Here is a 26,869-nt window from a genome sequence, read left to right on the forward strand (position 1 = left end):
TTTTATTTTAAGATCCAGGATCAGCAGGATTTTCTCAAAAGGATATTTTATAGTTTTAGTTGTTGATAAACTGATTACTAAGCCAGCAACCCTAATTTCATGTTGAGGTCATTTGTGGTAGGAAGCACAGGGTTTCAAATTGATACTGCTTGATAAATATGTATGTGTCTGGGGAGGGGGGCTTTTCTGACATACATGTAGTGCACCATACCTTTTTAACTCTACTACTGTACAAATATCATTGCAACACTTACCAACACAGGCATAGAAGTGAGTTCTCCCTCAGTTTTTTCGCTATTTGTTACTGGGGTTCTGTATGATAAAGCACAGGGCAGCCTCTTGGCTGAGTCTTGTAGCATTCCAGTCGTTATACAATCTTGCCCTTGCGACGGCTTTGGTATACTCACCCATATGGTAATGGATACATTTTATACTTGAAAGGGAATGTTAGGTTATTAGCATAACCCTGGTTCCCTGAAATAGAAACCTAAAAGGTTGCTGCGTCCATGATTGCAGCAGGCTTGAAGAAAAAAATAAGCTGAGATCTGTGAGCTCAGTCCTTTTATGTCCTCGGCGGTGAGCCATGACTGCGTCACAGGCTTACTGAGCAGCTTTGCTATACAGTATTCAGGTTTCAGGTCTTTAGGAGGTACATACCCATATGGTAATGGTAACAGTACAGTAATCAGTGAAGGCTGAGCTTTTGGTAGTTCCTGGAAGTTGTCTAAAATCAGGAGGGACAAGGGCATTTAGTTGTTCTGCTTCCTGCCTTAGGAACTCCATCCCAAGTTATACCAAGAATGTTGAATCTTTAAAATCAAATTTAAAAAAAAAAAAAAAAAAAAAAAAAAAAGATTTATTTGCGGTAGCTTATTTTTGAGCTGAATTGATTGGCCCATTTTTTATTTTTGTTTTTTACAGCCACCATAAGGGTTAGACTAGGATAAAGGTCATGACAAGGTCACAAACAACATTTTAGGCTGTACTGAAACAGAAATCAAGCAAGCTAGGGGAGGGGAGGGGTGGCTTCTAGGCACTTGAGAGTCCAGATTGCAGATCTGCCAGAAAACTTGGCAGGAACCGTAGCAGTTGCCATCAGATTCACCCAGCAATGAATCTTAGCTGTGAAAACATACCTGATGTTTATAGAGCTTTCCTGAATGTATCAAATATAATGATATTGCTTGTGTTGGGGGGACAAATTATGCTAAGTCAGCATCTGAAAGGGAAGGTAGATGTTTTAAGAACTTGTTTCCCTTCTTTACTGCGAAGCAGCACTTTGCATGGTTTCAGATATCTCTGAGGCTGTGGATTTTAGTTTCATGACTGGTGTAAGGTTTTGTTTGGTTAATGTGGGGAATTTATTTTTAAACTGTCAGACTTATATTCACAATGTTGCACTTTTATGCTTTCTCTTTTCTTTTGAAGAAAAAAAAAACACCCTGTGCTCTCCACTGTTATGCCAGATGATGCTGATTAGTGATCAATAATAAGGTTTACGTGCAGCTCTCTGGCATCATGACAAAGCCAGAGTCCTGGCAGACAGGTTGAGTTTACATAGGCATGACAGTTAACAACCAGGATCCTTTAGAGTCCATGGGACTGTTTCATAGAAGCGATTTGCACTGAATTGGAGTTGCAGGCTTAAAATTTGGCTTCCATAAAAATCGTAATTTTGACTGAAACTTGATACAGCCAGACAGCACCACAAGTTGCAATTTTCTTTGCATATCCTGTTTTCGGACATACCAATGCCACTAAAAGAACTAGTTGACTGTTGATATAGCAGGGAAATCAGAAGGGAAAGAGTACTCAGGGACCGGTTAAATCCTCTTGATATGTATATAGACTGAGAAGGAAAGTACTGATTGCCAAGAAGGGAGATTACTAATCTTAAAGTGGCCAAACGTATTTTTTGATAGAAACAGAAAATAACCTAAATTGATTTTATTAATCAGTTTCAACCTAACTTAAAGATGCCTGAAACAAAAACTTTAAAACACGTTTTTAAATTTCTTTTTCAAAAAAGTCAGCAACTTTGCACCCTGGAATAAAGCCCACAAAGTTGTCAGCTGAATTAACTTTGAGTTCCAATAATAAAAAACATTATATTACAATAACATTTATTAGATCAAGAAATTTGCTATAGCTGGATCTCAAATACCAATTTTGTCCCCTGCTATGAGTGAGCACTTGTACATATGCAGGAAATATTTTAGTTCCATTAATATTCAAGCCATCTCACATGCCAAAATGTCTGTGTTAGATGCTGCCATTCCATACCCTTGGAGTACAAACATCAGCTTTATTTGGGCAAATTGTGAAATCGCTGATCGCTTTGCCAGTGGAGATATTGGTGATGGGTGAATTTTTGGGTGACAGTGGGTAAGAATAATAATAATAATAATAATAATAATAATAATAATAATAATAATATGCACTCCGTTTATAAGAATTACTGATATAAGAAGCAACCGCATATAGTGATCAAAACCACTGGGACAAAATCATTCCTATACTAACCATGCTAAAATACTCTGCTTGTAAGAATCAAGCAATCCGCTTATAAGAATCATTTCGGGGCAAACTGACTGCATGTAATACAACACTGTATCAAGTGCAATGACGTGTACAGCCAATAAAGCTATTTTTGAATTTGAATTTGATCACACCTCGCGTAATTCGGCACGTACACAGCGTGTGCAGTATAATCCTTGATCAGCAGTGACTCCCAGTAGAAAAAAAAGCAAGTTGTGCAGTTTATGTGTGTCGACATGGCAGGAAAAAGAAAGACGTATGATTGCAGTGTACAGGTATTTTTGTTTTCGCTGTTAGTGAAAATTAGTTTTAATAAAGTGAATACACATTCATTGAATAGGTACCGAGTACAGCACTGTTATTGTGTGATATGCATGTAGAGGGAGGGGGATTGCGTAGCAGCATGGGAGGGAAATTCCAAAGCTTTGCATCTCCGTTAAGTTTTGCATCGCTTAAATGCGGTGCTAGTCCTGACAGTAAAATACTGTACTGCAATGTTATTTTAATTCAAAGGACATTACAAGTAATACCACATGACAGTTAAACTAGGCACCCTCACAAGATGATCGCGTCTCAAGTATACTGTAGTAAAATAGGATTCTGCTGCCTCAAGTAAAAATAATCAAGATCATATTACATGTTTAAACTACTGATGCACGGAGGCATGCGTTTGCTAATTGCAATCTTATCTGTCAGTTTTTAAGATTCAACCGCTTATAAGAATCAAATCATCAGGGACGGATGTGATTCTTATAAACGGAGTACACTGTAATAATGCATTTTATTTGTGTAACTAAGTTGTGTAACTATTTTGCTATTTTAATTATTGCTTACTTGGATCAATAACAAAAAGATGTGTTTACTTACGTTGGGTCAAAGACAGCAGGAAGAGTTGCTATCTGCTATCTGCTTTTCTTTTTTTGTTTATTCCAATCCTCTCAGTATATCAGCAACAGCTACTTTACCAATTATATTTAGTTCATTTTTCATCTCCCTTCCTTTCCCTCCTTTTAATTTTGTTCTTCTCGCTTGATCTACCCATTTCTTTCTATTGTTCTCTGCTCTCTGTTCCACCACAGTCCATGATCATCTGACACTTTTTTCTTTTCTTTGTGACTAAACTTCCTGACAACGTACCGGATTTGTATTGCCCTACCATTTCAATAATTGTATCAATGTATTCTTTCGAAAAATTGGCTTTCCTTGGCACACCTGCCATTGTATGCAATTAAGTAATCGGTCACTAATCAGTCACGACCTCTGTGTCCTCACAAGTACATCTAGTCCCAGGCTATATAAGAGTCACAGCTCCCTCTCAATTCAATAATGAGAGGCCTTGGGGGCCTAATTATTTTACAAAAATATCAGTCCTAAATAGATCTGAAATTGTTCTTTTTTTTATAGAAACAAATATTAAAAGAAATTAAATCAGGAACCAGCCCAAACTGAAACACAGCATCTCATATCTGAGGGGATATGGTATTAAGGAAGCATAGAAGAAGCAAAAGGAACATTTAAGAGGATTCTATATATATATATATATATATATATATCTATATATAATATATATATATATATATATATATATATAAGATATTCGCGAAGTGGATAAGTCCAAGTTCTTGACAAAAAAAAAAAAAAAAAGACGGTTGATGTTACTGCGAAAAGCTTGACATCACTGTGAAAGTAGGGAATGCTTTAATACCCATTTCTGGCTAATTTAGCACTTTATGGCTCCTCTTGGTGAGATTTAATTCAAATTTAATATCCCAAGATGACCATGACATTATCTCTCTGTAGCTCATATTGCATTGGTTTACTGAGCTTGGGCTGACTCTGTACTTTATAAGTAGAATAAAGCCAAAATCTCAGGTAAAAATTTACCCTTTTTACTCTACCATTTTACAGATGGATACCACATTTCCACATGATACATAGTCACTCTGTCATTAAAAATATGGATATTCGGACTTCTGTTCTGCCTTGTGTTTCACTGGGTCTGCAAAGCATTTGGAAAACTGACCCTTACAAGAAAGTCTAATATTTTATATTAATCCTTGGTCCAGGTGTCACCATAAATCCTGATAAAAACTCAATTAATTTTACAATTTAGTGTGTATAAAATGAACAGTCTAACCTTTTAAACAATGTAGACAGCAATAGGGTAAAGGGCAAACAGTTCTCTTAGAAAACATCTATGTAAACAATTAAGCTGTTACAAGCATGTAACTTCCATGTAACCCTGTTTCCTTTCCCTTGTAGATACTGCAATGAGCACCTGCCCTGTCCGCCGCATATCTACTGGTCGAGTTGGGGTTCATGGGAACGCTGCACCGCTCCTTGCGGGGGAGGGGTTCAGGCCCGACGCAGGACCTGTGAGAATGGGAATGAATGTCCCGGTTGTAGTCTGGTACGTGTTTTATCTCACAGCAAAGGCAACAGCTGTAGTGGTTACCAATGTGAGTTTCCGTGGTATCTAAAAGGGACAGGGATGTGTCTGCTTTCTAGACTTGCTGTATTATTCACAAAGTATACCATTTTCCTGTACTGCAAAAAATAGCTTGCATTCTGTCCTGTCATGTGACTGGGCTGTAGGACTATACAATGTTTGTGACCTAACAGCTGCCAGTCTTATACTTTTTTTATTTGAACAAAGCTAAAGTGACACATGAAACAGCTCTTTAAATAGTTGCTGAATACCAAATATAATTATTGTAATCAATTATTGTAATCATTTTATGGCCATTTACCGGGAAGCAAATTTAGTTATTTTGAAAATAAAATAAAATAAAATTAACGTATAGCTTTTCTATGATAATGTTGGAATATAGATTGTAGGATAAATAAAATCCAAGAAATAAAAAAATAAAAATAAAACTTTGATAATTTAAAGTCCTGTAGTATTGAAAAAACAGCATAGGTGTGGAAAGATAGGCCACGCTCTTTATCTGGTGCAGAATGTAAAACTGTACTACATTCGTTCAATTAGAGTTCTCTTGCTACCTTTTCAGATTAGTTTACTTTCATATACAAATGTTAACAAAATATTGGACAAAGACTGTAGGGGTTTATCATAAGCCTTTGAATAAAACCATTTTACATGCAGTGGCAAAACCCGTTATTTTCATTTAAATTCAAGCTATAATGAACATGTTAAATATAATAGTTTTATATTAACTGGACCATGCTTGGACTAAGCCTGACCTTGCTCTGTTTCAAAAAATTAAACTGCACAAGCAGATTTCAGACACCCTGTTTACTTGCAAAGGCTAGTGAATATGAAACTTTACTGTAACTGCTTTTCCAAATTCACCAAAGTCATTTATGGCTCACAAACATCCCAATTAAAGTTGCTACCTTTCTGATATGAACTGATATTGTAGACAACTTTTCTAATTTAAATGAAATGCTTACTTCGGCTGCCAAGTTTTCATTAATTTATATAATATAATGAAGAGAACGAACATTTCCCCATACTCCCTTATTCTGGTAGCTAAATGTATTTCGTTCGTTTTTCAACTTCCCCCATATAAAATGGGAAAACACGGTGGGTAGCAAGACGGATGAAATTGAAATGGTGGAAATGACAAAGGACTGCTTCCTAACACAATTTGTCAAGGCACCGACTAGAGGGGAGGCATGCCTTGATTAGTCTTTTCAAATAATGAAGACAGAATAACTAAAACAGAGGTCAGAGTACCACTAGCAAACTCAGACCACAACATGGTCTCATTTGAAATGTTTTTTAAAACCCCAAAAGTAATGACTAAGGCTAAGGTTTACAATTTTAGAAAAGCAAACAATGAAGGTATGAAACAGAGACTAACAGAAGTAGATTGGAGTAAAATAGAGAAAACATCCACAGAAAAAGGATGGTTGTTCTTCAACAATGTAGTACTAGAGGCGCAAAACAATTACATCCCTAAAGTAGACAAATCTAAATGTAAAACTAAATTGCCAAAATGGTTTAATAGATCAATTTAAAAAAATATTCGGTGAAAAAAGGCACTTTACAGAGCATTAAAAAGGGACCAAAAAGAAAGTACACAGAAAGAGTACAGGGAACTGCAAACGCAAGTCAAAAAGGAAATTAGAAAGGCTAAGAGAGAAATAGAAATGAACATTGCTAAGGGGGCTAAAACAAATTCCAAAGTGTTTTTCCAATATTACAACAGCAAGAGAACGTTCAAAGAGGAGGCTAAATGTCTAAGAGATACAAATGGCAAAATCATAGATGAAGAAAAAAAATAGCAAATATATTAAATGATTACTTTTCACAAGTTTTTACAAAGGAAGATACGGACAACATGCCCCACATGTCATCCAGTTCCTATCCAGTTTTAAATAACTTTAGCATAACAGAGGCAGAAGTGTTAAAGGGACTAGGAGCTCTTAAAATAAACAAATCCCCTGGGCTGGATGAGATCCTCCCAATAGTACTCAAAGAAATGAAAGAAGTTATTTACAAACCGCTAACCAAGATCATGCAGCAGTCTCTTGACACAGGGGTGGTACCAACAGACAGGAAAATTGCAAATGTAATACAGATCCACAAAAAGGGAAACAAAACTGAACCAGGTAACTACAGACCAGTAAGCCTGACTTCTATTATATGCAAACTTATGGAAACTATAATAAGATCCAAAATGGAAAATTACCTTTATGGTAACAGGGTCCTGGGAGACAGTCAACATGGTTTTAGGAAAGGGAGATCGTGTCTAACTAACTTGCATGATTTTTTTGAGGATGCAACATCGATAATGGATAATTGCAAAGCACAAAAGTCCCGCACAAAAGATTAATTCTCAAACTGAACGCAGTAGGGATTCAAGGAAACACATGTACATGGATTAGGGAGTGGTTAACATGTAGAAAACAGAAAGTACTTATTAGAGGAAAAACCTCAGAATGGAGTGTGGTAACCAGTGGTGTACCACAGGGATCAGGATTAGGTCCTCTGCTATTCCTAATCTACATTAATGATTTAGATTCTGGTATAGTAAGCAAACTTGTTAAATATGCAGATGACACAAAAATAGGACGAGTGGCAAACACTGTTGCAGCAGCAAAGGTCATTCAAAATGATCTAGACAAGATTCAGAATTGGGCAGACACATAGCAAATGACATTTAATAGAGAAAAGTGTGAGGTACTGCACGCAGGAAATAAAAATGTACATTATAAATATCATATGGGAGATACTGAAATTGGAGAAGGAATCTATGAAAAAGACCTAGGAGTTTTTGTTGACTCAGAAATGTCTTCATCTAGACAATGTGGGGAAGCTATTAAAAAAGGCTAACAAGATGCTCGGATACATTGTGAAAAGTGTTGAATTTAAATCAAGGGAAGTAATGTTAAAACTGTACAATGCACTAGTAAGACCTCATCTTGAATATTGTGTGCAGTTCTGGTCACCTCACTATAAAAAAGATATTGCTGCTCTAGAAAGAGTGCAAAGAAGAGCAACCAGAATTATTCCGGGCTTAAAAGGCATGTCGTATGCAGACAGGCTAAAAGAAATGAATCTGTTCAGTCTTGAACAAAGAAGACTACGTGGCGACCTAATTCAAGCATTCAAAATTCTAAAAGGTATTGACAATGTCGACCCAAGGGACTTTATCGACCTGAAAAAAGAAACAAGGAACAGGGGTCACAAATGGAGATTAGACAAAGGGGCATTCAGAACAGAAAATAGGAGGCACTTTTTTACACAGAGAATCGTTAGGGTCTGGAATCAACTCCCCAGTAATGTTGTTGAAGCTGACACTCTGGGATCCTTCAAGAAGCTGCTTGATGAGATTCTGGGATCAATAAGCTACTACCAACCAAACAAGCAAGATGGGCCAAATGGCATTGTTTGTAACCTTTCTTATGTTCTTATGTTCTTATGTTAATATTAACAAGATTGTTCATTATAGAAAGGATCCTGGCTTCTAAATTGCTGACCACCATCAATTCCCGACCAAATATTTCCAAACAAACATCCACTTTCCATTAAAAAAAATTGAAAAACAAATACCTATATAACCTTAACATCTGTTAACTATATGCAATTGAGAAATGGAATGTTTTCTTAACAGTGCTCTGAGCACTGTAGGACTTTGGTTTTAGCAATTGTCTAAAACAGTATTTAGTTTGTTAATGCAAATGAACGCCCTGTATTCCCTGTGTTTGTAACTTTGAGGTTCTGCTTGTTTTCCTATAACATCGTAGAAGCCAATATTGAAAGATTGTCACATAATTAGCTTCAGTTCTTTTCTGTAGGCAGGGAAGAGTAAGTTCAAACATTGACAACAGATGGTTCTGTGTCTCGCCTAGAGATCCATACAGTATTATAAGAGGTGTAAAGATGTAAGGAATTGGTAACCCATACCCATATCATTTTGACATTCGTTATGTCTGGCATACTACAGTGCACAACCAAAAGTAACACTATAGTAGAGCCCTTCTTGCTAGTAATTCATTGAATGTTTGGGTCTGTTTTTTTATGAAACTTGACATATTTAGTGCGTGTTTTATTGCAGTTGGTAATATCATGTATTATTTTGATGACAGTTATGAAAAATAAGTAAATGCACATTTCAATTTCAACAATTTATCATTTCAAAAAGTTTCATTCAACAAATCAAAAGCCCTAGTTGTTAGAACATTTGTATTGGTTTAAACCGAGATGTGTTTTTGCTGTACTGTACTGGGTTAAACCGGGATGTGTTTTTGCTGTACTGTACTGGGTTAAACCGGGATGTGTTTTTGTTGTACTGTACTGGGTTAAACCGGGATGTGTTTTTGCTGTACTGTACTGGGTTAAACTGGGGTGTGTTTTTGCTGTACTGTACTGGTTTAAACGGGGATGTGTTTTTGCTATACTGTACTGGGTTAAACCGGGATGTGTTTTTGCTGTACTGTACTGGGTTAAAACGGGAGTGTTTTTCTGAGATAATTTCTGAGGACAGATAAATAACTGACGTCAGTGAGGCAGAGCTTTCAGAAACCCAAACTCTCAGTTAGTGTTCATTTTCATTTACAACATTACAGACCTGATATCCAGTATGAGGTTGCTATTCTGGAACTGAAAGGGGACAGCCTCTCTACATACTTAGACAACAATAGAATATTTTTCTTCAACATCATACACGTAACCTGAAACAAATATATTTGTGATACATGACAGCACCACTATGGTGAAGCTCTGTCGCATTGTCGTACCAGTGACAGGTATTGTGCCTGTGTTATATAGATTAAATCGCTATGCAGTCTGTGTTATCTTCTCAATGGCTTTTTGTATACCTATGCTTTCAGTCAGGCTTGTATCTCTAGCAGCTGCTGCAGCAGAACTTGTATCATATTGTATTGTGCTGATGACAACAGCACAGCCATTGTTTGCTGTCAGTTAGTTGGAGAAGTGCTGGACTGGAAATTTAGATTTCTGTATGTACGTTGATATCATCCACACCAGTCTGACTGTGGAAAAGCAGTTATTACATAGAAAATAAACCAACTGCATGTGAATTAATAAAGTGCAATTCCCCGTGCTCACATATTATTACATTTTACTTGCACGTGAAGTGCTGTGCAATCCTCGTGCCTAAATACAAATATACATTTTAAACATTCATGTTACACAGACCCGTTTATATCCTGTGTACCAATGACTATACACCAACATTAACACACAACATACAACACATAATACACACAGGGGCGGGGCACTTTGCCACAATACTGTAGTAGAGCCTCACCCGCTCACGGTGCAGTACAGCACTCTATGTGATATTCTATGTATAACAGTGTATGCCGACTGCTACTGATGATTAAAATGCAGTTTAATATTCATGCTATATTCAAATTGTTCTAGCTTGTTGTCGAAGTCTACAATTAACTGAATATCAAACTTTAAACAGTAAGTAGCTTTAAATGTCATTGTAATTAATTATTTTTATTTGCTTTACAGCTGTGGTTGTATTACAAATACTATAAAACAGTAATAGTATTTGTTTTCATGTCTGGAAGGTTAGCAGCTGTTATAAGAACGCTACAAACTGCAAATCACTTGTTAGAGAAATCTGTTTGAATTTATCTCTTCTGTATTACATGTACAGATAGTATCATGAACTACAGCACAGCCCCCAGGAAGTTACTCAAACTTACAGTCCCTGTTGAGAACCATCTGTAAAGGTCGGTGTTCTGGGAACCCCTAAAAAACCTCTGTTTTAATATTTAAAAAATCCCAGAGTGAATGTAATGATATAAAACAGTGCCCTTTTAGCACAATGCCAATGGAACATTAGCCATTTCTTAGTTAGTTAGACAGCTCTCAAACACAAGGGCAGAACAACCAGATGCTGTGCTGAGCAGCGGTACTTTCCCAAATCAAATAAAAAAGCGGGATACATGAATAACACCCCCCCCACACACACACACACACACACACACACACCAAAATGAAATAAAATTCACAAAATCCTAGACAAATAAGCGCGGTCCAGGGGAATGTGAAAAAAATACGGGGTAACACAAAACACATCATTCATTAATGTGTACACATATGGGTAAGGCTGAATGCAAAGGTGGTATGTATGACTGAAACAGCTGGGAGACACATGCCCATAGAGGTCTTTGATGATTCACTGCGGTCCTTTAACATGTAAACCACAGAAAAATTGCCCCCTCCATTTTACATTTATTACATGGGCAATTTGCCCACAAAGAAAAAAAATAGGACCAGTAGAACACACATTAGATTATTCTCAATCAGTTTTCTTTCTGCATCTCTTGGTCGCTTTAAAGGACTCTAAAGCTAGTAATATAGTAATGGGGTTTTAAATGAATGCATGTCTATTTAGCACTGAAAATTTAAATGAATGTCCACATGTCTGGGACTATTGCAAGGCATGGCTGCCTAATTAAATTCAATTTTGTTTTGCATATGAAGCAGTTACGATTCAGGGACTGTTATCAATTTGAAGTTGAGATCCAAGAAATACAGTGGTTTAAGCCATGTCACCCTAAATAGGGTTATTGAAGCTGTTCTGATGCTAATGATGCATTCATTTCTCCAGCAAGCAGAACATACAAGTGCTATCAGTTAGGTAAAGCACCCTTTTTTCATTCAAATATTGTTTTGCAACTTTGATAGCTTTCTCTGTAGGGTTATAATAGTGACAGGTTTGGAATTATGCCACTTTTGATGGTAGTTGTAATTCAGTTATTACTGAAATAATTTACTAGCTGTGGACTTTAAATGCATATTTCCTAGATCAAATGTGAAACTCATCCCACTGGTGATTTTAAACATGACTGACCTACCCTCTACACATGAACGTACTCTGTTCCTACCCTCCACACATGAATGTACTCGGTTCGAGGTGACTTTAGGACATAATCCTAACCTTCCAAAAACAATGCACTGAGAGACTGGGTGGGTGAACAGTTGGTAGTACTGTGTCTGTTTTTCTCAAAATTATATAGATTGTAGCATATTTTCAAATCTTTTAATATTTCCAATTTGTTGTGAAGGGTAGTCGTAGTAAGAGATTCTGTTTCTTTTTAATTCTAATACCACATGGTCAGCGCGCTGGAGTGAACGGGAGAATCCGCAGTCAGGCTGGGGCCTCAACCACTCCCTTTTAGAAGGTTCTATGGATAACTGGGCTGTGGAATTTCCCTACAGCTCCACTGCTGCCAGCCTGGATCTTTCCGGCCTGGAACTTTCCAGCCAGGTGGCTGGAGCGGGCACTGGATTCCTCCAGCTCCCCTGTAAAAGGGAATGGGAGCTGAATACCAGCGTTGGACTGAAAGGAGAACAGAATGAAGAAAAGAAGCTCAAGAAAGAAAGAGCTAGAGAAAAGAAAGAGCCGACTAGTAGAAGTGTGAGCTGTGGATGACAACAGCTTTGTTAAGCAATAACTGAATCCTTCTTGACACCACCACAAGATTTTATCTATCGCATGAGCTCCCTGACTGACTCAATATATTATACACTCTAGCTTTATATAAAATCATAACTTCAGAACTGAGGAAACTTAATATCATCATAGATAACAATATGCTGAATTTATAGCAACTTTCTCATTGATACATACTTTAAAGAAAAAATTAGATAGGCCTAAAGATTGCACTAATTAATTTAAATGTTGCAGTGCGTTTATTTAAATGTATATTTTGCAGGTGGAGGTTATTTGTATGACATTTTGAACAATGCTGCTTGTTTCTTTACAGGGCAATCCTGATATCTCAGGTTGTTAAATATTAATGAGGGAGATAATTACAAAGTAACGTGGTAAAAACAAGCATCTTTTGACAGTCTCATTTTTCTTCTGAAAACACAATAGAAATTCTCTTGTGTTTTTTAACCTTGGGCTCTCAGACTGGTTACTCTAGCTTTAGGGAGTGTTGCCTGAATGTTCAAATCTGTTCTCTGCGACAACTTGACGGATGAACAAAGAGGACTTCGATCTTAGATCTTCAAGGTCTGGCAGTCACTAAAGCTTTGGGAAAAGGTACTGGAGGACCTTGCAGTATCACCTTCCAGACATATGCTCCAAAGGAAAAAACATTTTACCTTCTGATACCTGCTTATCCTTTTTTCTCCTATCGGCTCCTTCCAGCATCTTTTCAACTGTAGCCACAGGTTAGCTTTTTACTTTAACAACCCTGCTTATAGCGTAAATGTCCAATTAAAAAAAAAAAATTAAAAAATTATATACCCTAAGTGTGGAAATGATAAAATACAATATCAGCAATGTACCATTACAAGGGAAATACATCCTAGGATAACCAGATATACAGTACATCTTTTGTTGCCTGTAGACATAATGCTAAACTGTAAACATTTCTGTCTACTTGTGAGGAACTTTGATTGGAAATCAATTTGAAAAGTAATTTGTGCCTTACTGCAGCATTTTTTGTATTCCACAGTGCACCCCCACCCCCCCAAACCCACCCCCCCAGTTATAGTTTCAACTTGATCAATGACCTTTTCTGCTTGAGTTGTTTGCTTCTTGCCATATTCAGCAAAGAACATAATAGAAAAATGTTCAGATGAGCTAGCAAAACGGCAACATAAAACTTATGGATGTTGCTGAGCTTGACACTAAAAACACTGAAGTAATTGAAGCTGAAGCTTGTATAATTTTATTTTGGAAGATAACACTGTTAAACTGTATATTTTTAATCTGTTAATAGGAGTACCAGTCCTGTAACGCTGTCTCCTGTCCAGAGATGAAAAAGACAACTCCCTGGACACCCTGGACTCCAGTCAACATCTCTGACAACGGGGGCCACTATGAGCAGCGTTTCAGATACACCTGCAAGGCCCGGCTGGCAGATCCCAGCCTGTTGGAGGTGGGGCGACAGAGGATCGAGATGCGCTACTGTTCCAGTGACGGCACAACAGGGTGTTCCACAGATGGTGAGCATTATCTGTTACCTGACATCTATTGATCGTTTTTGTCAGGTTTTTTCCTAATTTTTAAAGATAGAGAATAAGTACTGTGTAGAAAATTGAATAATTGTCTCGCCCACATGTCATTCATGGTATTTGCTTTTCAATTCTTGTTTTGTCATGAAATCTAAATTGTGACACGCAATCAATGCACCTCATTAGCAGCAGCAACTAGCATATCACAATGTAATTGTCAGCAGGGAACCTGGCACAGGTATTCAAGGTGAGACTAATAATCAAATTAGTCTCACTCTCTTACCTTTAGTTTCACATTGATCATGCAAAATGCTCCTGTGGTGAACATACCAGTGGCATTGTGTAATGGTATTAAGTAGAAAAAATATATCTATGATTCGTACTGAGCTCAAAAATTTTCAGGAAATAATGGAAAACAAGAATTGGAAACCAAATACCATGACGTGAGTGATAGAATTATTTGATTTTCTAAACCATATTTATTCAATTGAATTGTATAGTAACTTGATGTTACTTTGGTTGCTTGCTGATCAAGATATCTAGAGAATATATCATCTTTATAAAGAAGGCTTCAGAAGGGGATGGGCATGTTTGTGTAGTTGTGTACTTTTCAATCATGTATAGAGGCTTGCTTTTTCAAACCCTTTTTTTTGGAATAAAATGAGCATCAGCTTTCAAGGATACATTTATCCCGTCATCGGGAGAAAACAAAGCCTTTTATGAAACTTTCATGATTACAAAACTGTATTATTATTAATTTGTCAATGAGCAGATGCTTTTATCCAAGTGACTTACAAAGACTAGGGGGTGATCTATGCATCACAACTGCTCCTGCAGTCACTTACAATAGGAACTAATTTCTACGTCTCATCTGAAGGACGGAGTACAAGGAGGTGAAGTGGCTGGCTCAGAGCCGTACAGTTTGAGTCACTGGATTGAACTGGGAGCCTCTTGGTAATAAGCTCCTGTGTCTAATAATTGGACCACCAAGCTATTGCAAGGTTGACATTTCTTATGGTTAGATTATTTGGGTCTGTTTCTTAGAACAAATGATGTATTTGGAATTCATTTGTTTGATTTTCTACTGGTATGACAAGGTTGTGCTGCTGGTTGACATTTCTTTATTACATTACAATTAAAGTCCTTACTGGTGCCTGTTGAGAATCTGGGCTGTCAAACTTGAGTCAAATTAATTTGTGGCAGCCACCGTTGTATGATGATCAGGCATGAATTATTTCACTGCTTTAATTTTTAACAGTGATCCACTTGAATTATGTAGTAAGTTATTATACTTATTGAAGTTTTTGAAAGAAAAGATAAAGCAATAAAGTACTTTAAGCATTTTCCCCTATGGATCTATAAGTTGTACGTAATAGCACACAGGGTGAAATTATTTGTGTGAAACAAGCGATAGTGGTCTTACCCAACCAAAATAATAGAGACCTGTTAAAATAATCCCAGTAGTCCTAACTGTTAAAATAATCCCAGTAGTCCTAACTTTCCTAACTTTAGTTTCTCAATGTGTGATGAATCTTCTATTCACAAGGTATTTTTTTTTAAATCTTCCTTCTATTTCAGTATAATTTATTTGCTCTTATATTTAATTTAATATTTAGAAAATGAATTTGCCCAGACTTCCTTATTACAGAAAAGATACTTTGGAATTACATTAGCTGCATTTTCTAAGTATGTCATGCAGTGTCTATTTGTACATCTGTTACAAGTTTTTGTTTTCCCAGTTCTCATCAAAATCAATTCATCCTTAGTCCAGTCACTCCAGGGACAGGTGCTCTAAGAAGAATGCATCTAGTCAAAGTTGTCATGAAATATGATGTCTCTGAACCCCTAGATCTCCAATTGGCATGACTGCAGAGAGCAAGGCAAAACTCAGCTAGCTAATTGTAAGAAAAAGTGAATGCTTAATCCTAGTCTTTAGCACATTTCATATGGAGGAGACCAGGAAAAGTCTACCTTGACTCTGAGCAGTAGATTGGGTGTTTAATCTTGTCACATAAATTGTTATAATGCTTTTGTGGGACCAGAAAAAGGAATGGTAATAAAAGCAACATTCCCACAAAGCTGTCTAAAAAAATAATTGTGTAGAGGATTTATCACTTAACCTGGTTTTGTTAAGCTTTAAACAAACATCCACCTGAGCTAAAGGTTTGCTATGAACCATATTCCTTGGGTTACACTTGATTTTGAGGAATGTGATGGCCAAAATTGCTGCAGTGCCTGTTCGTTTACAATTCATTCACAAGCTCGCTCCTGCGATAAGTGGTCCTGCACAATATAATACTGCATTATAAACAGCCTAAACAAAAGATCATATTACGTATTTCTCTTGGGGTATCAGGGTCATATTGAATTGTTATATGTAGTGAAATCTTAAATTGCCTGTTGAACTGTTCTTTTGCAGGACAGGTATCGATCTCAAAACCCAATCAAGTGCAATTCTCTAAGTCCCAGAAAATAAAAAAGGAATTACATTTTGAAATTTAGAGTTTTTATATTTAAAAATATTGCAGCCATAGCTGAATGCAATGTTGCTGTAGAAAAAAAAACATCACTAATATTCCAAACCAATCTGAAGAATCGCTTCAAGGATATTTGAACCCTACCTTGAGACAAATGGTGTCCACATAAAGAAGTTAAAAGGACACCTCATCCTGTATATTTTAGCATTTTCCTAATACTGTATTTAATAATCCACATGTTTAATACCCTAATGTGTGTTTTCTGCATGCTTTTCTATTTTAGTTTAGTTCATTCTTTTCCATGTTTACAAATTGTTTGAGCTAGGGATGCCTGTGTAAAGTACGGATGCCTATAGCCTTACACAGGCTTTAGTGCCTAATGCTTTTATGGTGAGAATCACTGCACATTACAGATAAATCTAATAAGCTTCAAAATCACCCTTAAGGAGATGATACTATAAAGGCAGAATAAACTCACGCACATACCATTCATGCATGTTGGCAATAAAAAGTTCAGATTAGTCTTTTCGGAGAGGGTTTCTGTGACTTTTTATATTCAAGCAATACTTTCTTTCATAAAATGGATTGATGTAGATTTGATGATTTAAAAGCTTTGTGAGTTTAAGGTTTGGTATAATAAATTTACTATAAGTACAGCGGACCTCCAAAAGACCTGGGATTGTTTCTAAACTAATTATTACTATATGAAATTCACAGTCAAGAAAACTCAAATAGAGTACAATAGTACAATATAGTGGAAAATATAATTTAATATCAACAAAGGTAGTGTTTCATGCCAGTCACAAAAATGTAGGATACAAATAACAAATGGGTGGTATATAACTGGAACAGGCTCACCAAGAGAAAGACCTTCGTGTTGTAATAGACTCATCACTGTCAGCAACTAAAAGGCAAACAGAATGCTTGTGAATGTTGCCAAAAGCACAAATCCAAGGAGGTTATGATGAGGTGGTATACTACACTGCTGAGGCCGTACTTACAATACTGTGTCCAATTCTAGTCACCACAGCACCAAAGGGACGTTGTGGCCCTGAAGAGGGTACAAAAAAAAGCAACCAGACTCATCCTAGGGTTTAAAGGGTTGAGCTGCAAAGATAGACTGAAAGACCTAGACAGCTAAGAACAAAGAAGAATTAGGGGGGATTGAGGTCTTAAAAAGGAATTGAAATAGTTAACCTGAAGCAATACTTAAAGCAAAACAAAAACCAGGACAGGAGCACGTAGCTGGAAATTAAGTGGAGATAGACTTAGGACAGAGGGAAGGAGACATGTCTTCACATAGAGTGTTGAGGGTATGGAATGGACTACCTAGTCATGTTGCTGAGGGAGAATCACTTGGATCCTTTAAGACCCAACTTGACAAAGATCAATCAGCTACTAGGAACCGGATAAGCTTAGATGGGCTGAATGGACTCCTCCTTTTGTTACCAATTCTTATTTTGTTTCCATTTATCATTACGTCTTTAGTCATTCATCGCAATTATTTCTCGAAAGACATTACAAGATATTCCCCAGTATTAGTTCCCTACAAGAACTTTTTGCTTTATCAATGTAAGATAAGGTAAGAGCCTGACAATTTGGCAGTAATTAACACAACTAGCATATCGTAATTGTCAGCAGGGAACCTCGCACAGGTGTTGAAGATGAGAATAAGGGTGCGTTAAGTAACTGAGCGGCTCAGAGTGATAATATTTCCCCTCACTCAAATCACGGATGAAATCTGCTCTGCGGCTCTGAGCTGCTCAATAGGAGTGTAACTGAGTGGCTCACTTTATTTAACTTGACCTAATTAAATGGTTTTCCCTTTCCCACAGCAGCAGCACAAAATCACCAACCAACTTTATAATTACCCCGTATGCAAATTAAATGTGTATGTAGAACCTCTAATTAAATGTGTTGATCAGTGGGTCTCCAAAGTCACTTTTAATTTGACATCTAGACTAAGAAAACAGTTCCAAACAGCAGACCTTTTGAAACGGTATCGCAACAGTCATTCATCATAGCTTTTGGAATTGTTTTCTAAGGAGTATAAATCACAATTGCTTTTGATTTCCTGAATTTTGCACTTCATAATATTTTTACCTGTCTAGGTCTCACAAGAGCAGTGACAAAGGTCATAATACATGGAATATGACACCAGGGAAATAGGTAAAAGATGTTTAGGTAAACAGCATTATTTTTATTATTGGATTACTTTCTTTCTGTATTCATGTAATATACAGTAGTAATCATGTGTTGGGGAGAATGTTGGCTCAATTGATCAATAATTATGTTTTTCACGTTGAGGTCATCTGTTTGACTCCTGTTAAGGTCAGTAGTAAAGGAAAATCTTCTTGTGAATGTTGAGGACTACTGTAAAATAAGTTTTTGTTGGTTTGTGTCCATCTGCCAATACATTGTTGTTCACAATATAAAATCCAAATTACTAAACTAAACTAAATTACTTTACAAAAGTATTTGGTACCTGTTCTGGCAGTTTCTCAGAGAGATCATCCATAACTTCAAGCCTGTCAGTCTTCAGTAATAATAAAATAAACTAAGTAAGGTCAACAAATGTTTTGATAAAATCATATTCGGAGTAGCTCCTCTGATAAAGGCACTCTGTCCATTGGGGATTCTACAGGGTGCATACATCGCCAGGGACTGTCTCTCCTCGGAATGCTTCAGCAGACCCTACTGGCCAGCCATTCGTAAACTCAAGCAGACACTTGCAGGGCTGGTCCTTGTCTTCCAGAGGCAGGTAGCTTGCTGACACCCGCTCTTGAGCTCCTGGATGCAAAGAGGCAATTGGCTTGGACATGAGTTGGAGGACACTCACTGCCATTCACTTATCATGAGCTGCTGGGGGGAATTTGTAGTGGGGGAGCATAATCGGACATTCTAAATTGGGGAAAGGGTATAATAATTGGGCACTCTGAAATAAATAAATAAATAATCATCTTCAGAGAGGAAAGGTATTAAATGCCAGAGTGCCACTGCTTATCGTGAAGCTATTAAAATCCATATTTCCTCTTTGGTATTGTTAGTGTGGGACTTTTGAAAAACATGTAATGTTCCTATATCCACAGTGAGGCACCCAGCTGAATTCTTGTGAGATGTACTGCTTCAGTTGTCTTAAACTGATCTTCAGTGGTTTCTACCCGTTCCTTTCCATATTCGGGAGTCTCATCCTAATCAAAATAAAACAAGTACATGTTACTGTTTCTCATGGGTTTATGGTAAAGATAGGTGGGAACGAAAACAATTCTGGCTATACAAGTTATTATATAGCGAGTTATCCCAACAATATGAATTACTAAAGCTACAAGTGTGGTATAAATCATTGTATCAGGCACAGTCCAATGTACTATGTTCATAGTTTAGAAAAGTTATTAGAAGCAAGAGTATGTATAGTTGAGCTTTTTATTTTGTATCATGTCACTACCGCTCAAGTCCAAGACTACATCTATCAGTTTCTATTTTGTTTTTGTTTTTATTTTTTTTGGATTGTTATTGAATGCACTTACTGTGCAACAGACAATTCAAGTGTAACACTGTATTTAAGGACTGGCTTTGAGCAAGATGTTTCGTGTGGGTCATCAGTTAAATCTTTAAAAAATACATACATAGTGATTGTATCTTACACCATATATCTAGCTGTTTTGCATGTCCGTTCATTATAGAGGTATTGAATGCCCAGTTTTAAGACGCACATGTTGTAGTAAGCATGGTACAGAATATAGTTGCTTAGACACAGGACACTCTGAAGCGAAATGAACCAGAAAGTGTAACTGTGTCCCGAGAAGTCAAAGAAACTGTGAATATTCTTTAATCTAAAGTAGTGCCACATGTCATGTTTTTAAATGAAAATACATGTTTGCAAAAACATGTCCTTCCTTCAAACCTACACATGAGACCTATGAAGCTAATGGAAGTGCAAAACAGGTTTATGGAATAATTTTGTTAGCTGCATTTATTAATTGTCTCTGTGATGTTTGTGTTCCCAGGAGAGCTCCTGCGCTCTGGCAGGTTTTCGGCACACACTGTGAATGGCGACTGGTCCTCTTGGACTTCGTGGTCCCAGTGCAGTCGGGACTGCAACAAAGGGATCCGCAGCCGCAAACGCCTCTGCAACAACCCGGAGCCCAAATATGGGGGGGTGCCATGTCTCGGCCCCTCCCAGGAGTACCAAGAGTGTAACATCACTCCTTGCCCAGGTAAGCAAACCATTCAGAGTTTCAGAGTGGTTCCCTTTAACATGTTTCACATTGTTAGGTATTAAATAAACTAGAATAAAACCTCTTGTAAATGTGTTAATAACACAAAACAAAGTTTTGCCTGTTTTACCACTGTCTACACAAATAGTGAGGACCAATCAATAACCAATCCAACAGTGCGATTTATTATATAACCTATCGTGATCAAACTATGCTAAATTAAAACCATCCATATTTTATCTGTGATTATTTATCTAGATTTCCTTTTTGATATAAAATGATCTAGTTTTCTTGATTTTCAAAGTGAATCATAAATGATCAATTGTAGTCAATCTCTCAAATTGTGCAACTCCTCGACAGTGAATTTTGAGATTGTAGTATTGGGCATGATTAAACTAGCTGTGATTAAACTTGACAAATGCATTTTCTAGTATACAACACTATTATAGGGATTGGATCTTAGAGAAGGTGATGAATCAGTGATATTTGCTTGTTTGTTTTAATATGTGATAACAAAAATAAAGTTCTGCATGAATTACTTGGAAAATCAGCATATCTAGAAGCAGACATCAGTCTGTCTGTGCTCAGAGGATGTCAAAGTGTGGTGATATGTTAACCAGTCACACTGGAGATATTCGCTTCTTCGTTTTTTCCTTTCTTTGTGGAAAGTGATAAGCTGATGAAATGTAATGCTCTTAATAACAAAAAATAATTAAAATATTATCCATGCATGTGAACTATAGTACCAAAGCAGTGTAATCAAGCATATTAGCTTGCTGTCCAGCTAAACAAAATAGCAAGTAGCAAAATGAATTCAAATGTATACTGACAAAAAAAAAAAAAAAACTATTTAAAAATACCCTCAGAGCACCTTCCCAAATTTCAACATGCACAATTCAGGTTTGTTGACAGCATGCTTTCATACACAGAGCTACTACACAGGCTTGGAACGGGGGAAATCCCCTTGCTCTGCTGTGTGGGGCTCTTCGCTCCAGTGTGCTCCTGGTTTATCTGCAAAAACTGAACAAGCTGTTGTTGTTTCCCTGATGCTTGACAGTCATAAACCAGCCCTGTCTTTATTAAGCAGTCTAAGTGTAATGTAATATCAGCCCGCCCATCAGAATGGACTCTCTTCCATTTCAATTTTATGTGGTAATGTTACCAGCAAGTAATTTTTTTTTTTCTACAAATAAGGTAAGATGGTTGAGCACTGTAAGCAATTATGCCCTTCCTAATGTCCACGTGCATCAAGCACAATAGTATTCTTCTTAAAAATGAAGCTTTCTTTGACCTAAAGTAGTACCCGATAGTGTATTTTAAAGTGAAAATACTTGTTTGCTATAACATATTTCTTTCAAACCTGCACATTTAAAACCTATGGAGCTAATAGAAGTGTAAAACAGGTGTGTTATGGAGTTATGTTAGCTACAATCATTTTCAAATAGGAGTTCTAGTAAAGCTGGTTTCTGGAATTATTTACATTGGAAACAATGAGCTCAGTGTGGCACTGCACCTCAGTAAAATGAGTTTTCCTCTTTAGACACACGGGTAACAAGACCTTGGTTTACAAATACAAACAGAGCTAATAGAGACTTTAAAATACCGAAACACACAAGCATACACACACATTTTTACATATATTAGAAGTTGTTAGCAAGAGTTTGCTTGTCTATCTGTCTTCGAGAGCCAAGTTGTTAATATTTACCACAAATGTTCTGCATTTACACTTAATGTTGCCCTTACAGCATATACCATTTTTTTGTATCTGTGGCAGGCTGGCGAGTGGATAAAGGCCCAGAGACAGACTGCAGTTCAAAAAAAATAACAATTTTATTATAAATAACACACAAAATAAAAGTGCACAAAGGCAAAACAAAAAGGTTCAAACACAAACAAAGCAAGAACAAAAAGCAAAATTTACAAAAATAAGTTTTCCAGGCTGGGCAATGCCTTCACTGGATTCAAAATTTCAAAAATACAAACACCCAAAAACCAACAACCTACTTCCTCAGCTCCCTCCTCCCAAATGAGAATCAGAGGCCTCCTTTTGTGTCAGGTGGCTGGGCGCTGATTGATCGTTAATTAACCTAATCAACTAATCAACCCCAGCCACCTGAACATAATAAACCCAGGCAGGTAGGGGAAATTAACCCCATCCCTGCCAATTTCTAAATGGCAGAGCTTTGCTCTGCCACAGTATCATTTGACTTTTTCTTCTTTTTTTTGTTGTATTACTCGACCTTGCAGTAGAATAGAAATAGGTTGCTGATAATGTTAGCTGCAAGGCATTAAAATGTTATTGCAAAACTTAAGTCGCTAGCACATTAGTCATACAAGTACAGGCAATCAAGGTTAACTTGGCATTGTTTAAAAGAAAAACTCTAATGATTTGTTTTCCTTCATTAATTCACAACAAAGTCAGGAGCCAGTGTGAGTCAGTTTTAAAGGCAGTGGGACTACAAGCAGCCACATGTGAAAAACAGATGAACACCCTTCCCCCCTTCTTGCTCTGCACCCACCCCCTGTTCTTAGTAACTTTACAGGGAAGATGAAAGTACCCACAGACTTGTAATAAGGACGTATAAAAAAGAAACACAATCCTTGTAAACAAAAACACATTTTTTATCTCAGTGTAAAGCTGGCGCTATTTGTTTTGCTGGTGGTTTTAAGTTTCAGTTTTTTAGTGAAAAGAGCATGTGGCAATTCTGTTTCATCTCACCTCCTTCTTCCTTTGCAGTTGACGGTAGTTGGTCTTGCTGGTCGTCCTGGTCCAAGTGCTCTGTGACCTGTGGAGGCGGGCACTACTTGCGCACTCGCACCTGCTCTAATCCACCACCTGCCTACGGAGGGGACATCTGTCTGGGACTGCACACTGAAGAAGCTCTGTGCAACACACTGCCTTGCCCAGGTACACTGACCCCCGATCAAACATTACTCCAAACCTACATTCACTAGATGATTGTACTGAGACAATTGGATCTCAAAGTTGATGAATTTAAAAAAAAAATTATCTTATAAAAGTTAACCAATTTTGTATTTTTCCCAGCTTTTCCAATAGTTATGTGCTTGAATTTGCATGACCTCTTTGGGCTTTACATGCATTACTATATGTTCACTATGTTGTATATGACCTTTTATAAAAGTTGCTGTATAAGTGTGCAGTATGTCTGTACCTTATCTTCTTTTCCAGAGAGCTGGTCAGGCTGGTCTGAATGGTCTGAGTGTGATTCCTCTGGGCTGCAGGTTCGAGTTCGTCATTGCGACATCCTCTTCCCTACTGAAAACCAATGTTATGGAAACAGGACTGAGACTAAAACGTGCATCTTTGAGTCCAACTTTATATCTGGTCAGTCCCAAATACATCAGTAAGGTTGACTGTGACCATCCAGCTACTTATCAGCTAACATTCACAACTTTAAAAGGTAGAATAAATACAGTGTATAATACATCAAATCATTCTCTCATCCACCTCTCATTCATGTTATTTGGTTTCCAATTCTTGTTTTGTTCCTGTTTTTCATTACATGCTTGATATTTCATTTTTAAAAAGTATTTTCTTCACTAAAGACAATTTCAAAATGCTTTTAGTTCGTTCCACACGAGGCATTTTGGCATGATCACTGTGAGCCTAGGGTAATAGGGTGAGATCAATGTCATATTAGTCACACCTTCAAGAAACAAACAAACAAAACCTTCAAACAAACATCAGACTCAATGCATCTAATTAGAAGCTGCAATTAACTGAACTAGTACATCACAACGCAATTGTCAGTGTGTTAAAACAAACCTTGCTGAGCTAAAACGTAAAAAAAAAAAAAAATACGTATCAAGGACGTGATGAAAAAACAGAAACAAAACAAGAACTGGGAACCAAATATCATAAATGATATGTGTTTGTGATTATTTAGTGCTGTACAGACTATTTATTCTGTTTTTAAGGGATATTGTAAGCTGTGGTTGTTAGTCAAGCTCCTAGATAATAAAGCTGTGAACAATTCTCTTTTGGAAAGTCAGTTTCTAGTGTGGCATAGGACATTCTTAATTGAGCCCTTTTTAATAGGTCAAAATCATTACAGACTGCAGGTACAAGACTCATCAATATGCATTTGACTTTTATGCTAACCTGTGTCATTAAACTAGCATTTGGCCAATATTTAGGCAAATGCATTATCATCAGTGATATAATTTATCACAAAAAGAAGGTTATTCATTATTATTATTATTATTATTATTATTATTATTATTATTATTATTTATTATTATTATTTTATTTATTTTTTTATTTTCTTTAGAAATCTCTATAGCACGATCAAGCACGGAAGAGAGACGATGTGGAGGTATTTTATTTTTGTTTAATGCATTTAGATAAAGCGTTTTCTAAGCTGGGACCCATTTTACCCTGTATTTTTTGTATCCTTATATCTAGTGTAAAATACTGTTGTGATGACAAAAAAAAAATCATTACTTATCTTCTCAACTTTCTCGCGTAATCAGAAGATGCAAATAATTTGTTTTTCATGGGCACACACATTATAAAATCAATAGTTTTTCTGTTCAGAAAAAGCAATACAGTTAATGTGGTTTGTCTTGTATATCAATACTAATCTGATAAATTATGTTTTCAGTACAAGGCATGTCTTTTAGATGCCGTCGGCATGTGTTTATTTAATATGTGGTTATTTGTAAACAGTTATACTGTTGTGTAGTTTCAAGTAACCCTTTCTGTTCACTGCATTTCAAGTTAAACATAAGGCTTCTTTTTTTTCTATTTGCAGAGTTCAACTTGTTCCATATGATTGCTGTGGGTTTAAGCAGTTCTTTACTGGGTTCTCTGATCACTCTGCTCATCTACACCTATTGCCAGCGGTACCAGCGGCAGTCCCATGATGCTACTGTCATTCACCCAATATCAGCAGCTCCCCTCAACACCAGCATCACCAACCATATCAACAAACTGGACAAGTTTGATTCTGTAGAAGCCATTAAGGTCAGTTAATGTTGTGGGAGTCACAGTAGTGCAGGACATTAGAAATGTTGTGATGGTGAAATCCTACCGTAATGTATGTCCTCATTGATATTCCACTGGAAGGCAACTTGAACACGAAGTCAGGTAGGATAGTCCAAGAAGAGCGAAAGAAGCTGATAAGAGAAGCTTTTCAATATGGTGCATTACTACTCAGATGTTAATATATGGAGTCCACAAGTAACAAATACATCCCTCTTCAACCTGCTACAAAACATATGGGGCTAAATACTCCAAATCATCATTAGCACATTTTTTATCTGAAAGAAAACAAATAAGAAACAATTTTAGACTAACCACAAGCTCCTAAGTTAAATGTCTGTTGTTTATTTCTGGGTTGGTAACTTTGCTGGGTGCGTTTCTACTGTCTGGAAAACAAATCATGCTAATGACGATCTGGATTAAATGGCTGGCAAGAGTCTAGCCCCTGGGGATTACTAATACAACACATTCAATCATGAAACTTGAAGTAATAAATGATCAAAAGCACACAGAGCCCCGGGTCTATGCTTGCTTCTTGGGTCTTTCAAACTAACTTCATAGAACTGAAAAAGAAACATCTGTTCTTATTATAATGGAAGAAACTTAAAGTATGTTCTGCAATATATATACAAAGAAGACTTCCAAATGAACTGCAGAAACCACGAGTTTGACTAGTAGCTTATAGCTGTGTATTCTTTTTGTTTAATGGGTTACACTTAATTTCTATATTTACACAGAAGGAATTACTAAGAACAGTAATTACTTTCCCTACCTAGTTCGTATCCATAAATATACATTTCCATATAATATGAATGCTGATTCCCAATTCAACTAATTAAGCATGTTGCCTTAGTAACGGAAGACATGTAGAGACAAAAGGTATTATAGGCCTACCAATTATACAGCTTTGAAGGCTGCACATGACGTGTACTGTGAAAGCACATGTTCACAACTCAGAAGATGTCAAAAGTATAATTTACTTGTTTTAACAAGCCGTTATAAAACCAATCAGATGTTGTAAACAGCTACTTTATAGATTAGATTTTTTTTCCCCAAACTGAAAGTCACAGTTCAAATGTTCCCTCCCTCACAGATGCACATGGCTATGCCCAGAGCTAAGCACATATATTTTAAAATATGTATGAGCCAAAATTATATATAGTACAAAAAAACTAAAATGAATGTTCACTTAGAAAAAAAAAATGATTAG

At 36.7% G+C, this 26,869-nt stretch overlaps 1 protein-coding gene across 1 annotated transcript in view; it reads left to right on the forward strand.

The window, feature by feature from the left end:
- Window positions 1–26,869, forward strand: part of LOC121312732 (semaphorin-5A-like) — a 130,609-nt gene that overhangs the window by 98,008 nt on the left and 5,732 nt on the right. Inside the window, exons 16-22 of the mRNA XM_041244455.1 lie at window positions 4,801–4,948; window positions 13,726–13,951; window positions 20,445–20,654; window positions 23,392–23,562; window positions 23,845–24,000; window positions 24,947–24,991; window positions 25,430–25,641. Of these exons, the coding sequence (XP_041100389.1) occupies window positions 4,801–4,948; window positions 13,726–13,951; window positions 20,445–20,654; window positions 23,392–23,562; window positions 23,845–24,000; window positions 24,947–24,991; window positions 25,430–25,641 (1,168 nt within the window). The remainder of the gene's footprint in view (window positions 1–4,800; window positions 4,949–13,725; window positions 13,952–20,444; window positions 20,655–23,391; window positions 23,563–23,844; window positions 24,001–24,946; window positions 24,992–25,429; window positions 25,642–26,869) is intronic.

The sequence above is a fragment of the Polyodon spathula genome, chromosome 3, assembly GCF_017654505.1.
Source record: "Polyodon spathula isolate WHYD16114869_AA chromosome 3, ASM1765450v1, whole genome shotgun sequence".
In the NCBI taxonomy this organism is placed as follows: Eukaryota; Metazoa; Chordata; class Actinopteri; order Acipenseriformes; family Polyodontidae; genus Polyodon; species Polyodon spathula.